Source organism: Lactuca virosa, chromosome 7 (genome assembly GCF_052849685.1).
Source record: "Lactuca virosa cultivar CGN04683 chromosome 7, Lactuca_virosa_CGN04683_v6, whole genome shotgun sequence".
Taxonomy (NCBI): Eukaryota; Viridiplantae; Streptophyta; class Magnoliopsida; order Asterales; family Asteraceae; genus Lactuca; species Lactuca virosa.
In genome coordinates this window covers 242,038,810-242,055,059 of record NC_136432.1, presented here as the reverse complement: position 1 = coordinate 242,055,059, position 16,250 = coordinate 242,038,810, and the positions used below count along the sequence as shown (strand labels likewise).

The 16,250-nt window shown below is 40.4% G+C and overlaps 1 protein-coding gene across 1 annotated transcript; it reads right to left on the bottom strand.

The window, feature by feature from the left end:
• Positions 1-11,866: 11,866 nt before the first annotated feature.
• LOC145127672 (uncharacterized) lies at positions 11,867-15,859 on the bottom strand. The gene is made up of 3 exons (XM_079062824.1): positions 14,909-15,859; positions 14,672-14,809; positions 11,867-13,909 (listed from the first exon to the last, which is right to left on the bottom strand). The coding sequence occupies exons 1-3, from the start codon at positions 15,857-15,859 to the stop codon at positions 11,867-11,869; spliced, it is 3,132 nt and encodes a 1,043-aa protein (XP_078918950.1).
• Between the last annotated feature and the right edge of the window lie 391 nt (positions 15,860-16,250).

Below are 16,250 nucleotides of genomic sequence, written 5' to 3'. Positions count from 1 at the left end.
TAAGCGTGATTATGGTGAGTACGTGTTGGAATTTTCCCACTTTAGGGTACATGGAAAAATGAATTTTTGATAATGAAATGCAATGCTTTGATACATGAAATGTTTTGAAATAAGAGTGCTAAATGTTGTTGAAAAGAATGTTTTGAAAGTAAAGAATGATTTTGAAGAATAAATATTTTGATAACATGTTTGAAATGAGTATTTTGATACTGAAATATGAAATATGCCAATCATGGAAAGTAATGACAAGAAATGGAAAGTAATGAAATGGAATGGAAAGTAATGAAAAGAATTGGAAACTAATGAAATGAAAACTACCCGGACCATGATACCTCATGATAGGCACTAGAGGAATCTATTGGGGTGGCGCCTCTCCCTTCGCGAGATAGATGTCCTAATGGAAATGATACCATGGTGGATTGATTTGTTTTTTCCACCTTGGTCTAGACTTGAGAGTTGTTCCTTTATTGGACGTAGACCCTAATTATACAAATGGCAATGGTTTAATACCAAAATTAACCCTTAATGATAAAAGAACAAGAAAGATTGAAAGATGGCTTTTGAAATGAAATGAAAGGAAACGAAATGATAAGATATGATATGAATAGATGTGAAATGATATTTATGACATGTATGAAAAGAGTTTTCCTTGAAAATGGTTGAACATGCTTTATGGTCTAAAACTATGTTTTGCAAAGATGAATTGTTTTTGATGAAAATGTGATAAATGTTTTGGGTCATAAACCCACGTAGCTCACGAGAAATTATTGTCTTACGCATCTCTTTTAATGCCATGTATCTCTGAACAGTTAAGGAGAGTGGATGATGGATGAACGTTAGAAGTCGAGAGTTAAAGAATGGAGTGGAACTTCTTATGTTCCTTATTTACTGTATTGATTTAATTCTTATTTGCTTTCTATGGTTTGTATGATGATTAATGGTAACACCCAATGTTTGCAAATGTTTTTTGTGGGACCATTTTTTTGTGAAATGCAGGTTGATTCCCGAATGTTTTTAAAACCATAGCATTTTTAAGTTTGAAAATTTCGGGGTGTTGTGATTGGGTATCAGAGCCACAGTTTAAGCAAATTAGGATTGAATCATTCCACTCCTAGGCTTATAATTCACAAATGGAAAGTGTGAATGAGTCATAGGATTTCTATGCCTTGATTTAGGTAGAATCGTTTGCAAAAGGTGATATAAAGGAAATGGGATGCTAGATGATATGAAGCTTTAGATAAGTTAGATTAACTTGTGGAATGTTACATTAAGTGCTTCTAAAGTGAGTAATGTAAGTAATAATAGTGTATGGAGGATCTAAACCAATAGATCAAAACATCCTAAGTGGTGAAGTCAAGGTCAGTTATGTATGATGTGGTTATAATAGTATAGGGCCAATACTATTATAAACACATGATACATACACGAACTTGGTGGAACCATAGAGGGATTTTGTGAAATGTAGTAAGGATTCAGGTGAGTTTGGGACTTGAAAACATGCCTTGTGTCAAATAAGATTCATGAAAGAATTTAAAGTATGTTAATGGATAATGGAAATTTTTTGATAGCTTTGACTTTTCTATCAAAGTCAACCAGCTAGTATAAAATGAAAATTCATTGGTGTATATTTGATAGATGTTTGAAATTGAGTTTGTATCCATTAAGTACTATTAATAGTGAATTAGAAACACCAAAGAATGAGGCGGATTAAACTACTTAACTTGTTAGCAATCAATTAGCTAAAAAGAGATATAGTTGACTTTTGGTAAAAGTCTAAAATGGTACAAGGATTGGATCTCCTTACTTATGATTAAGAAACTAGTTGAAGTCACTTATGTGGGACAAGAATATGTTATTACATATGATTGAGAACATCAAATTTTCAAACAAGTTGATTGAGAAAATAATTGAATGGAATCATGAATTCCATATTTAGATTAAACTAAATACTCAGATGTGATTGATGACACTGGAAGGTAGGCCAATGACCTAATGGATGAAATTGTGATATGGTGATGAAAGAGAGATAGTGCACGAAAGCATGACCGAGACGGCTTGGGAAAAAGCTTGATGTTGTTGAATCAATGAGATCTTTTGGGATCCTAAGGAGTTAAGGACCATATGACAAAAAAATCAAGTGCCAAGTATGATGGTGGTTGTGGAAGAAGGGTATCCTTTTGACACCAAGATACTAATAAAAGGCGAGAAATTGTGTATTAACCAAATGTGATGGACTGTCGAGCAATGGTGCCTGATGGTAGTAGTGTAGGATACCTTGAGATATTTATCGAGCCTGAAAGGAAGACAACCAATATGAAGATCGTCTCGAAGAATGCACATAATGGAAACTAAAAGTGACAATGATGAGTCGATAAGGGTACCTTAACCTAGGGTACTAGACTACCATGATGAACAAATTAACGGAAGGAACTTTGTAAGCTCTACCGACAAGTTCTGAGATTTATGATAAAAAGTTGTGTTTCTTCTGTAGAGAATGTGATAAGGGTGTTATAAGGAATGAAACTTCAATATGTGATAACTAGATGATAAGTAACTAGAAGAATATTTCATATGATGGAATATCAAATAATGAAAAGTGAACATCAAGGACTTTATACTACTAACAAGATCTGGAAAAGAATAAACACCCGAAGTTTGTTAAAAAGGATTCTCAAGAAGACAATAATAAGTAAAGAAAAATTTCGAAATTCCCATGAATGTAAATGAGACGAGGTACTACTTGTAAGAGTCATAGGCTGATTTGGACCTTAAAAGAAATGCCCTCGTTTATTTTAAGGGGTAGATGGTAAGAAGGATATGAAAGTGTGATGATGTGATGTTGCAAGAGCTGACAGTACTCTGGGGGCTGAGTAAGAAAAACACGTGGTGCTTGGAATTATGGGTGACATAAACAAACCAAGGATACAAGATTTAGAGCTTCCAAGTTCTGCAAACTGATAACACGGACCAGACACACTCAAGTACAATTTAAGTACTAATTTTGTTATTACTACTAATCTGGATTCGACAAACAAACAAAGAACGGACAGACTTATGACAATGGAATCTTCTATTATGAATTTGTATAGGTGATAACACTTTGGACATGTTCGACACAAAGTGTTTGAGAGCTTCTAGCATTTGATAAAACACTCCATTTTGAACAAAAATCTTTGTCCAGCAATACAAGCTTCTTGCGTTTAGTTTATACAAAATGCTCCAAATCCAAATTTTACTTCATGTAGCGTTTAAAAAAACGGTACACGCTACAAGCTACCCGCTACATGCTACCCACTACCATCTAGTTTTTCCGAACACACCCTTTAACTCAGATCATTGTGGATCACGTGACAGTGACTAAAGAACGTGGAAATCTATTCATATAGAAGATGGTTGCATAATCATATGAAAGGGACAAGAAATAGAAATAAGTAAAGTATGATGCATGAGAAGTAAAACTGACAAAGTGCTGAATGGAATACCTGAGTACTCGAACATCAATATTGAAGGAAAAATGAATGATGAAATTTAGATAGAATCTACATGTGATTAATGGTGAAAGGAAAATATGGAATTCAAGGTCCATATAGAGTAAAGATAAGGCAACGAGTTTTTCGTGAATAAATAAACAAAACCTCTTTCTACATGATGAGGATCATCTTGTATTTTATCCTTAAAAGAAATGCCCTCATTTATTTTAAGGGGTAGATAGCTAGGAAGAACCAAGTTACTAGTGACGAAATCATTCAGCCACAATAGGATTTTGAAAGTTGAGTTGAAATTGTTTAATGTGCTTTAGATCTTCTTGTCATGGTATGCTTAGGCTTGCAGGCCTAAGGAATGCGTTAACTCATCAAATGAGATTTTGGGTTTGACACGATAGTTAAAGTGAATGAAAGAGGATATGGACAAGGCTGGAAATAGACATGGACTTGGATGGTATGGTACATGTTATCACAAAAGTATAAGCTTCATAGTGATATACATGATTGGATTGTCTTTTTAATAACGTTGAAGGAGAGTATCATTAGTATAAAACCTAGAAACAGATTAATTGTGATTATATAAATAGAAAAGAGGTAATATGTGTACCATAGTGTGCTTTAGCAGGCGTTCATGCCAAATTGATGATACTATGTTATGGTTGAGGCTCTAATACCAGGGAGGGCCGAAAAAGGGTAAGATGAAAAGTTATGTATGAGGCTAAGTCTAGATAATGTTCTACTAGTAGAATTAGTAAAGTATGGAATGTCGGTAACGTTCTTGAGCACAAAGGATCGTACTTAGTCAAATTAGACCCTATGTAAGGAAATAGTCAAATGTATGACTTAATGTTAGACAAACTTATTACATGATGTTCTTAAAATTTCAAAAAGGGACAAAGGGGTAAAAAGTGTCCAAGAGCATTAATAACCCCTAAGGATTTACTATTAATTATTAGAATGAACTGCAATTGTGATAAATGAACAAAATGATGTGATCATTGAGGAAATTGAAAAGTGACAGGATTAAATTCTAATGAGAAGGATGGAGAAGTAATTTCGATGACGGAATCCTTTTGAGGGGTAAGTAATTGTAACATCCTAAAAACTTAAGTGCAGGATCTTAAATTAATAAAGTAAATAAATGAAAAATGATTTATATAAATAAATTATCAAGGGATAATCATATTATTAGTTGATATGAAGTTTAGAAAGTTATAACTGAAAATAATAACAATTTTGAAAGTTAAAGGGCCAAAAGTGCCAAATTGGAAAAATAGAATGAGTTGACCAAATGGTTGACTAAGTTAGTGGAAAGGAATGTAAAAGTTATATGATGGATGAAGAATGACTTATTATGTCAAAACTTAAGTTAAAATCACAAATATATAGGCTTCGTAGGTTTTGGCCAAAATGCTCAAACTAGAGCGACCAATTGCCCATCATACACATCAGTTCTCTTCTTAACCGATTAAGAGCTTAATCCTTCAACTTAATATGTCCAACTGCAGATCCAAGTCTAAAATAGCACCAAGATTCATAAAGTTTCCAACTTTATGACTTTGCATGTCCATTAAATGCTTAATACACAAAATCTTAACATCTTAATGCCTTAAGACTTTCTAGAGCATGCATGGAGGAAAGTTAAGCATCAAGACCACATTTTTATGAATCAAGACCCCTCATAAGGTCTGAAAGGATGACTTATTTGGTTAAGAGCATGTCATGCTCAAGAATCACCATATTTCGGACCAAAAGTGTTATAAATGAAGAAATGGCTAGATCTACAAGATAGGGTGATCAAGTTATGAACTTTTTACCTCCTGGAGGTTGCTTGTAAGGAGATAGTCTCAAATCCAAGTTGCTTCCAAGCTCCAATTTCTTCTCACCACCTTCTTCTCCTTCAGGAATATCACAAGGATACAAAGATAAGTTCAATATGCACTCTACTCACTTAGGGTTTGCTTGGAGTCATTTCTCTCAGATGGAGGCTGGTGAGGAAATGAGAAATGAGAGATAATGATGCTTATATATGGACCAAACCCTAATACTTAGGGTTTGATGATTTATCACGTACACCCTGCGTACGCGGTGTACGCCCATCGTACTAGGGTCCGCCCCAGTACGCCAAGTGTACACACGTGCGCCCAACGTACTACCCATTTGCCCAAAATTACCAAAATGCCACTATGGGCCATTCTTGCAATCATTTCCAAGCCCAAGGGTGAAAATGCAATATTCTTACATACTTAGGGTTGAAGTTGAAAATGCCTCGTCATCGGAATGTTTCAATTCTCCCCCACTTGAGCTAGACTTCGTCCTCGAAGTCAGTTGCCGCGAATAACTTAGAATAGTGCTCCCAAATCTCTGCCTCAAGCTCCCAGGTCCATTGTGATCCCCTACGATGTTGCCACCAAACCTTTACCAAAGGTATCTCCTAGTTGCGTAGGACCTTCATATTTCTCTCCAATATCGCTACCGGCCTCTCAATATAATTCAGGTGCTTATGGACCTGAATATCATCCAAAGGGACCACTGCCTCCTCGTCCATCACGCACTTCCACAACTACGAAACATGGAAATCGTTGTGGATCTGACAGAGATCCTTGGGCAGATCCAACCTATAAGCTACCTTGCCAATCCTGACAATCACCCGAAATAGCCCAATTTTCCCCTTTTACTAAAGCGTATAACACCCTTCTAGGGTGAGACCTGCAGTAACACCATATCGTAAACCTGAAACTCCAACTCCGATCGGTGCCGGTTGGCATAAGTCTTTTGTCGACTCTGAGTTGTCAGCAATCTCTGCCTGATCTGTTGGATGAGCTCGGTGGTGTGGAGGAATACCTCAGTCCTCTCCATGACTCGGTGACCAACCTCCCCTGAACAATCTGGGGTACGGCATCTCCGATGATACAGAAATGGGCGCTCTCCCGGATGGCCAAAAAGTGGGCCCTCTTCGTTAGTCGATCCACGATGACCCAGATAGCATCAAATCCTTTGGCAGTCCTTGATAGATTGTTGATAAAATCCATGGTGATCTGTTTCCACTTCCACAAGGGAACCTCCAAAGGGTGCAGCTTACCATGCAGCCTCTGATGCTCGACCTTGACCATCCTACAGGTCAAGCACTTCTCAATGTACCAAGCTATCTCGCTCTTCATAGACGTCCACCATTAACTTCGCCTCAAATCCCCATACATCATGGTGGCTCCTGGTGTATCAAAAAGCAAGACTTATGTGCCTCCTCCAAAACTATCTGCCTGATCCCACTAGAAACCGGAACCCAAACCCGACCACACTGGGTCAACAATCACCGACTATCGGTGACAAATCTGACGATCTCGCCCCTGATCCTATCTTGTTTCCAGTTCTCCTTCTTGACTCTTTCTGCCTGTGCCCCTTTGATAAAATCCAAAAGTGGGGAATCAATGGATATTCTCATACACATATCCCTAGCTGATGATCCAGCCAACTTGCAGCTCAAAGCATCCGCGAACACGTTCGTATTACCCGGACGATAAAGAATCTCGCAGTCATAATCCTTGACCACATCCAACCACCTACGCTGCCTCATGTTCAGGTTTGGCTGGTCCATAAGATAATGCAAACTCTTGTGATCCATGTAAATAGTACACCAGACCCCATACAAGTAGTGTCACCAAATCTTGAGGGAAAACACCATTGTCCCAAACTCCAGATCACGAGTGGGATAACGTGCCTCATGCGACCTCAACTGCTGAGAATCATATGCAACCACTTTTCCTCTTTGTATGAGAACCGCCCCAAACCAGTGATGGATGCATCAAAAAATAAAACAAAATCCTCGACACCCTCCGGAAGGGTCAATACTGGGGCCTCGCATAATCTCTGTCGCAGTGTCTCAAATGCCGTCTGGTGCTCCAGACCCCATCAAAATCTACGCCCTTCCTCATCAGATGAGTGAGAAGTACAACAATATTGGAGAAATCCTAGATGAATCTACGATAAAATCCCACCAAACCCAAGAAACTCCTGATCTCTGAGGGAGATTTTGGAACCTCCCACTGCATCGCGGCCTCAATATTGGCCGAATCAACCAAAATCCCATTTTGGTTAACAAGAAATCCCAGGAAATAGACCTCTCGTAACCAAAACTCACACTCCGAGAACTTGGCATACAACTGTTCTCGCCTCAATACTCCTAAAAGCTCTCTTAGGTGCTCCTCATCCCGCTCTCTGGTCTTGTAATACACCAAGATATCTTCGATAAAAATGATTACGGATCAAACGAGCATCGACCTGCATACCCGATTCATCAAATCCATAAACACCGTAGGTGCATTGGTGAGCCCAAATGGCATCACCACGAACTCATAATGCCATAACAAGTCTGAAATGTTGTCTTCTCCACGCCATCCTCTCTAACCCTCACCTGATGATACCCCGACCTCAAATTGATCATGGAGAACCAAGATGCACCCTACAACTGATCAAAGAGGTCGTCAATCTGCAGAAGTGGATAACGGTTCTTCACCGTAAACTTCTTTAACTCCCGCTAATCAATGCACATCCAGTGTGAACCATCAATGCACATCCGGTGTGAACCATCTTTCTTCTTGACGAACAATATCGGTTCTCCCCACGACGAACTGCTAGGTCTGATGAACTGCTTGCCTAACAGCTCCAGAAGCTGAGAGGACAACTCCTGTATCTCGGGCAGTGCCAAATGATACAATGCCTTGGAAATCGAAGCCGCACCTGGCACTAGATCAATCCTGAACTCCACCTGCCTCTCAGGAGGCACACCGAGTAACTCCTCCGGAAACACATTTACAAACTCCCTGACATCTAGCACATCTGAAATCGATACTTTCTCCCCAATCCGATTATCAACCACACAGGCAAGATAACCCACACAACCATGCTGAATATACTGCTGAGCCCTGGCCGCCGAACAAAAGCCTGATCCAACCCTGGTACGCTTTTCATAGATAACCAATTCGAACTACCACTTGCTGACCCTTGAGTCTATCATAGCACCAAACCTGATCAGCCAATCCATCCCTACAATCACGTATACATCCCCCATGGGGATAGGGATCAAATCAATCGGATAAGGCACCGCTAAGATGTCCAAAACACAACCCTGATACACTCTAGATGCAAAAATCCCATGTTCATTGGCAATAGAAACCCGCAACGGACACTCTAACTTACTAAGAGGCATATCAAACTCCCTACTGAAAGATCGAGATACAAAGGACCGACTCGCACCCGAGTCGAATAATAAAAGAGCAGGCAATGAATTCACTAAGAAGGTACCTATCAGAAACATAAACATAAGCATACCATAATGAATTTGACAGAATAATAAATAGAAACATACCAGTAACGACGTCTGGCGCCGCCCTGGCCTCCTCTTCCGAAAGCTGAAAAGCACGACTGCGAGCCTTTAGGGGCTCCACCCTACCCTATCGCCCATCGGTGATCCTCAAAGTAGTTGACGTTGGAGCCTGTGTCGGTTTAACTATAAGCAAAGGATAGTTGACCTTAATATGTACAACCTACTCATAATGATAACAGATACTAGTGGTCGGTGCGGGGACATGCTGGCAACAGCCCATAGCATAATGCCCATTCTTGCCACATTTGTGGCACCCAAAAGTTGATCGACAAGAACCCTCATGAACCTTACCGCACTTCCCACAAGTGCAGCCCCTCTGACTCCTAGATCTCGTATCAGTGGCCTGAAACCGCTTTGTCGCAGGTTACGACTGCGCCGGAGCCTGCCTCTGCTCCCTCGTCTGGAGCTCCAACCCAATCTCCTACCCCCTTGCGGCCTCCTGTAACTCCACAAGTGTACCATAGCATTGAGTAGACAAAAACTGACGGATGTCCGTCTTGAGCATGCTCAAGTACCGGGTCATCTCAGCTTGCTCGGAAGCAGCAAACTCAGGGCAAAACAATGCTCTCTCGGTTAACATCTTGGTGATCTCCGTCACTGACTCAGTACCCTGTTGCAGGTCCAATTACTCCTGGGCCAATCTCTCCCTCGTAACCAGTGGGACATATCTCGAATGGAACATCTCAGAGAACGGCTCCCATGATATTGCATCCCTATGCTCCGGGGTGTAAGAGCTAGTAACCAACCTCCACCAATCCTTCGCCCCCAACCTGAGAAGGTTCAGTGAGTACTTGACCTTCTGGTTAGCTGGGCAAGATCAAGTAAAGAAACACCCCTCAACATCAGACACCCATCTCATGGCAATGATCGAATCCTGAACCCCATCAAACACCGGGGGTTTGTATTGTCAAAGTCCCGGTACTGGAAGGCTCTCCCCCTTTCAATCCCTGCAGCAACGACGGCCGTGGTGGCTGCAGAAGTAGTAGCCTCTAAAAGTGCAACGTATAGATCATCAAAGAACTCCATCATGGCGGTCTTAATAGATCCAAACAACTCTGGTATCTGCCCCCGGACAATAGAAACAACCTCATCATGAATCATTGTAACACTCTAAATTTTCAAACAAATTTTTCGTTTTTAAAATCACCTAAAACCACAAATCACATTTCTCAAAAAACACAATGTATGAGTTATCAAAACACAAGTCAACAATTGTTTGATAATATCCCAGAATCCTCAAAAACATAAACTCCAACTCGTGTGTACAATCAAGCCGGCACCTTCCCGCGATCCTGAGAAGTACATGAAACACATATCACACAACATTATAAGCACGAAGCTTAGTGAGTTCCCCAAAATACCATGAACAAATAATTAGCCTCTCATGGCTAAATCTCAATAAGGACCCTTTGGTCATGTGTCTCAGTGAGGACCCTCCGTTCATCACAGCTCGGGTCGGACCCTCTAGTCCGGTATCTCAGTGAGGAACCTCCGGTCTCACATCTCGGGTCTGACTCTCCAGTCTGGTATCTAAGTGAAGACCCTCCGGTCTCACAACTTGGTTTGCACCCTCCGTTCCTAACTCAATAAAGCACAGAAATAATATACAACATAAATCACAAAGACAAAATGCATAATATCACATAACTCAGTATAAGCACATAAGACCCCCCGGCCAGTAACTCAAATAGACCCTCCGGTCGATAGTCAGATAAGACCCTCCGGTCAATCAATATTACCACTCAGGTAAGTATAGTCAGAAGACTCACTTTGTAAGCAAAGCAAGTAGATCTTACACTCAACGATCGGTCTCGACTCCGCCTACATATCATAACCATCTCTAATTAACACTTTGTAATAAACACTCTAAAGCTATTAAGCTAGCCCATTTACTAACACTTGGAGAGGGTGAAAAGACCATTTTACCCCTCCACGGTCTCCAAATCCATCACGTGACCAAACCCTAAAAGTCAACGGATGTCAACACTTAAGTCAATAGTCATGTGGACCCAACTCGTTGAGTGCACCTATGCAACTCATCGGGTTCTTCCTATTCTCAGAAAATCGGGAAAACTCCAAATCAGCTCATCGAGTTGTCTCATCAATTCGTCGAGTCTGCACGTGTCTAGACTATCGGGGAAAACCCTAACCGACTCGTCGAGTTGGCTCATGCACTCATCGAGTCCCTCTAGTCCAATTCTAATTTAGACGATTCTAAGCAGAAATAATGTCCCAAACCCTAGATCTAGCCTCCCAAGGTTGAACTACCACGTAAAGTTGCAAGCTTTACGTCCATGCATGGCAACTAGGGCTCAAAATGCCAAAACAAAGCTCTATAGAAGGTTTAATGTTTGGAACTTGGCCAATAGCTTAATAAAGCTTGGATCTTTATGTTCAAGGGACCTCCTACCCCCTTCTTAAAGAACTTGATTTCAATCTCAAAAAAGAAATGAAAGCATAACTCTTTGCTTGTTGTCCTCTTACTTACTCAATTGTGGAGGTCTCTCGGGTGTCTGATCCAATCAGTCTCGTGATGAAGAGAATTCCGATCTTCCACTAAGAAAGGTCTCGTCACGACAACTCAATTTGTCATACAATCCAGATCTGAAGTTTCAACTTCATGTCATGCTTAAATAACTCAAAGGCTCAAAAACAAGATGGAGATGGCCACAAACTTCCTAAAGACGAGATCTAACCAAATAATGATCAATGTGGCGACTTTTTACCTCTGGATGGTTTCCACAACAGTGTATACGGTGGATCCAAGGTCTCCTTCTTGTTCCAAGCCTCTTTATAAAATATTGATAGATTGACCACACATCTAATCGTGTGTATCGATATTGTATATATATTGGAAGATTACAATAATGAGATCTTATAATGTAGGATCTATAATATACAAATATACATTAAATAATAAATGACATAAGTATCTAATAGCCCCCCTCAAGCGAATGGGTGGTGGACCAAGATGAATCATTGCTCGAAAATGTTCAAATTAAGCGCGCGGAATACTTTTGGTGAAGATATATGCCACCTGAAGCTTGGTTGAAACGAACTTGGTATAGAGCTTGCCAGAAGTAACAAGCTCTCTAATAAAGTGGTAGTCAACATCAATGTGTTTAGAACGCTTGTAAGTAACCGGGTTCTGTGTCATAAACAATGCACTTTTGTTGTCACAAAGAAGAGTGGGACGATCAGAAGGTAACACATGAAGCTCACGAAGTAGATGGGTGATCCAAAAAATTTCAGCTGTCGTGTTTGCCATTGCCCGATACTCCAATTCACAACTTGATCTAGACACAATTGGTTGTTTCTTGGCACTCCATGAAACTAAGTTACCATCGAGGAAGATTGAATAACCATATGTAGACCGACGGGTTTCAAGACAACGTGCCCAATCAGCATCAGAGTAACCAAAAATGTTGTTTATTTGAGGTTTACGAAAAATAAGCCCATACGAGATCATGCCTTTAACATATCGGAGTATCCGCTTGACGGATTGAAAATGAGCATCGTTAAGGGCATGGAGGTATTGACTTGCTTGATTGACAGCATATGAGAGATCAGGTCTAGTAATGGTTAAGTACTGAAGAGCACCTATAAGAGAGCGATGGAGAGTTGGATCAGAAAACGATGGCCCATCAGGTGTAAATGTTTCATGGGTAGCCAAAGGAGTTGAGACTGGTTTACACTCAAGTAAGTCTGGACGAGTCAAGACGTCTTTGGGATATTTAGATTGACTGAGAAAAAGTCCATTGTCAGTATAGCTCACTTCTAAGCGGAGGAAGTAACTAAGATCACCAAGATCTTTGATAGCAAATTCATTGTGTAACCGGGTAGTAAAGGAAGTAATGACTGACTCCTTATTACCAGTAAGAATGAGATCGTCCACATACACCAGGAGATACATGATGCATGAATCTTGATCAAACACAAATAACGAGGTGTCTGCACAACTGCAAGTAAAACCATTTGCAAGTAAGAATGAGCTGAGGCGTTGAAACCAAGAACGTGGTGCTTGTTTCAAACCGTAAAGGTCATTAGAGAGCTTGAAAACGTGGCTGGGAAAGTTAGAATCAGCGAAGCCGGGTGGTTGTTCCATGTAGACCGTTTCTATAAGATGTCCATGGAGAAAAGCATTGTCTACATCTAATTTATGCAGGAGCCATCGATGCAAGACAACAAGAGAAAGAACTATGCGGACGGTTGAGGCTTTAACAATAGGGCTGAACGTATGCGAGTAATCAAGGCCATGTATTTGACTGAAATCTTGAGCAACAAGGCGAGCCTTGAAATGTTGAATAGAGCCATCCGAGTTGTATTTGGTGCGATAAACCCATTTAGATCCAACAACATTGGAGTTAGTTGGACGAGGAACTAGAACCCAAGTGTTGTTTGTGCGTAACGCCTCCATTTCTTCATGCATAGCAGCCATCCAACGAGGATCTTTTGCAGCAGATTTATAACCTTTTGGTTGAGTGGAGGACAGGAGAGCTTCATGTAAGGCATGATTCTCCAAAGAGGAAAAATTTGCTATGTGTCGTGGTTTAAAAATTTCGTCCTTGGAGGGAGTTTTCATCGGATGAGTAGATGGTAAGGGGATGGATGGATCATTCGAATGATCGTTGGTAGAAGAAAGGTGGGAGCTGTTCACTAGATTCTCAGTTAAAGATTCATGCATATCATTGTCATAATGAACATGATGATCATGATTATCATGAGTCGTACCTGTAGGCATAGATGGCTGTTGTGGCAAAGATGGATCAGGTACACATAGTCGACAAGAAGTTGGACTACTGGTAGTGGGCTTGAAAATCCCAGTGGACTCCGTAGGTGGTGAAACGAAAGAAGTGTGATCAGACTTATCCGATGATGAAGTAGAAGTACCAGGTCCATCTTCTAGAAACGAAGATAATTCCAACTTTGACAAATCTTGATTGGTGATAGAATTGCTAAAAGGGTAAACAGCCTCGTTAAAGCGTGCATGTCGAGTAATGTAGATACGAGAGGTGGCTGGATTGAGACACTTGTAGCCCTTCTATAGGGAGTGATAACCAATAAAAATGCACATAATACTTCGAGGAGCAAGTTTGTGTGCCGAATAATCTCAAATATATGGATAAACAAGGCAACCAAAAGTGCGAAAATTGCCATAATTTGGTGATCTTGAGTGAAGTAACTCAAAAGGAGACCGATTGTCAAGGACTTTGGTAGGCATACGATTGATAATAAATGTCGCTGAACTGAAGGCATCAACCCAGTAAGAAGCTGGGACACGAGCATGGAAAAGCATAGCAAGACCGGTTTCAACAATGTGGTGGTGCTTATGTTATGCGCGTCCATTTTGCCGGGGAGTGTAAGGACAAGATAACTGATGGAAAGTACCATTTTCTTCGAATATTTGACGAACTGTATTATTAACAAATTCAGTACCGTCATCACTCTGAAATAATTTAATTTTTCTGGAGAATTGAGTTTGCACAACCTTGATAAATGTAGTTAAAACAGCATAGAAACCGGATTTTGCCTTCAAAGGATAGAACCATGTGAACCGTGAATGGTCATCTACAAAAATGACATAATATCGATTGCCATTGGATAAAGCCAGAGCTGGTCCCCATAAGTCACAATGTATTAAATCTAAAGGATGCAATGAACGTTTAGGATTTAATTCAAAAGATAATATTTGACTTTTAGAAAGTTGACAAGGTTCACAAACAGTAGGTTTTGGTAACAAATAAGTAACATGTAAAAAACCCTATTTATGTAAACTAGAAATAATGTCAAAAGAAATATGTACTAAACGACTATGATATAGTTCAAAAGAAGCTTTATTAGAAACACCGGAAACCGCCACCAATGCTGTGGGACCATCTCTAAGAACGTATAACCCATCTTCACATCGTCCTTGAGCTATCACCCGCTTGCTTTTCCTATCCTGAATATGAAAGAAAGGTTGAGAAAAAAGGACATCAACCGGGTGATCCTTGGTGAGTTTACTAATGGATAGCAGGTTCTTGGTTAAACTAGGAATAACCAAGACATCATGTAATGACAATTTTTTAGCAACCATAGAAGTACCCATATGAGAAACAGGAACTTTATTTCCATTACCAAAAACAACGTGCATGTTACCCGAATATGGAGCCGAGGGAATGACATTATTGGTGGAAGGAGTCATGTGTGCAGTTGCTCCCGAATCAACATACCAATCCGGATGACCTTGGTTCACATGACACTGGGAATGAAAAGCCTGGGTCAAGTTTGCATATGATGGGATGGCAGAGTTGGTTGGATAAGTGTGAAGACTTGGACAAGAGGAGGCATAATGCCCATTTATACGACACAGTTGACAATGAGGAGGACATCTGCCCCCACATCCTCTTCCTCCACCATGAGATCCACCACGAGAATAGTTTGATGACCTTCCTTTATTATTATTAGAACGAGACGCAGAGATAAACGCACCAGTAGGGCCAGCCGAACCATGCATAGATTGTAGGAAAATCTCATGATTTTCTGCCTGGGACAATAAATCTCGAAAAGATGGAGATGGCCTGGAAGTTCGAATGGCTATAGAGAAGGTCTCAAACGAAGAGCCAAGGCCACAAAGAAACCAGTGGATCTTGTCCATATCATCAACAGGTTGGCCAATTGTAGCCAATTGATCACATATAGTTTTAAACTTTCGTCCATACTCAGATACTGTATTGGTACCTTTTTGCATTTGTCGAAGGCTGTCACGAAGTGAGTGGATTCTTTCAACAGAGGAGCTGCTGTAGGCAGCCTCCAAAGTGGTCCAGATGGATCGAGAATCACGAAGACCAAGAACTTCAGCGGCTTCTTCTTCAGTTAGAGAGGAGTTGAGGAGAATAACCGTCTTCTGATCAAGATCAACCCAAGAAGCGTACGCTGGATTTGGGACAGATTTACTGTCAACTTCAAAGGTCACTGGAGGTTGAAGAGAGGTGCTGTCAACATGGGGCATGGGCTTCTGATAAGAGAGTAAAGGAAGCATTTTATTTCTCCACAATAGGTAATTAGTAGAGCTTAATTTGATGGGGATCATATGAAGTATGGTATTCATTGGAAAAGTATTATCGGCCGAGGTAGACATGATCAGGTCTCAGGAAAAGAATAGGGTTAGAGAAGAAGAATTATCTAATACTCTTGCTTCTCAAGCTCCTTCAAAGATTCCACCAAGATACACTCTCTTAGCCTCTCTCTCTCTCTCTCTCTCTCACAATTGACACTAGGTCGTTTAGGGTTTCTCTCAGGGTGTTAAAGTGATAAGGGAGGTGGAAACAGAGGCTTAAGGACCTTTAAATACGGCACAAACCTTGAAAATTAGGGTTTTCTCACTCAACAACTACTCGTCG

Bases quoted from the DNA above. Each gene is read 5' to 3' on its own strand.
- LOC145127672 (XM_079062824.1), bottom strand. From the start codon at position 15,859: ATGCCCCATGTTGACAGCACCTCTCTTCAACCTCCAGTGACCTTTGAA. The intron at 14,810-14,908 runs GTTATTCCTAGT...TTTCATATTCAG, and splicing joins TGTCATTACATGATGTCTTG to GATAGGAAAAGCAAGCGGGT. The intron at 13,910-14,671 runs GTACATATTTCT...CACTCCCTATAG, and splicing joins AACTATATCATAGTCGTTTA to AAGGGCTACAAGTGTCTCAA.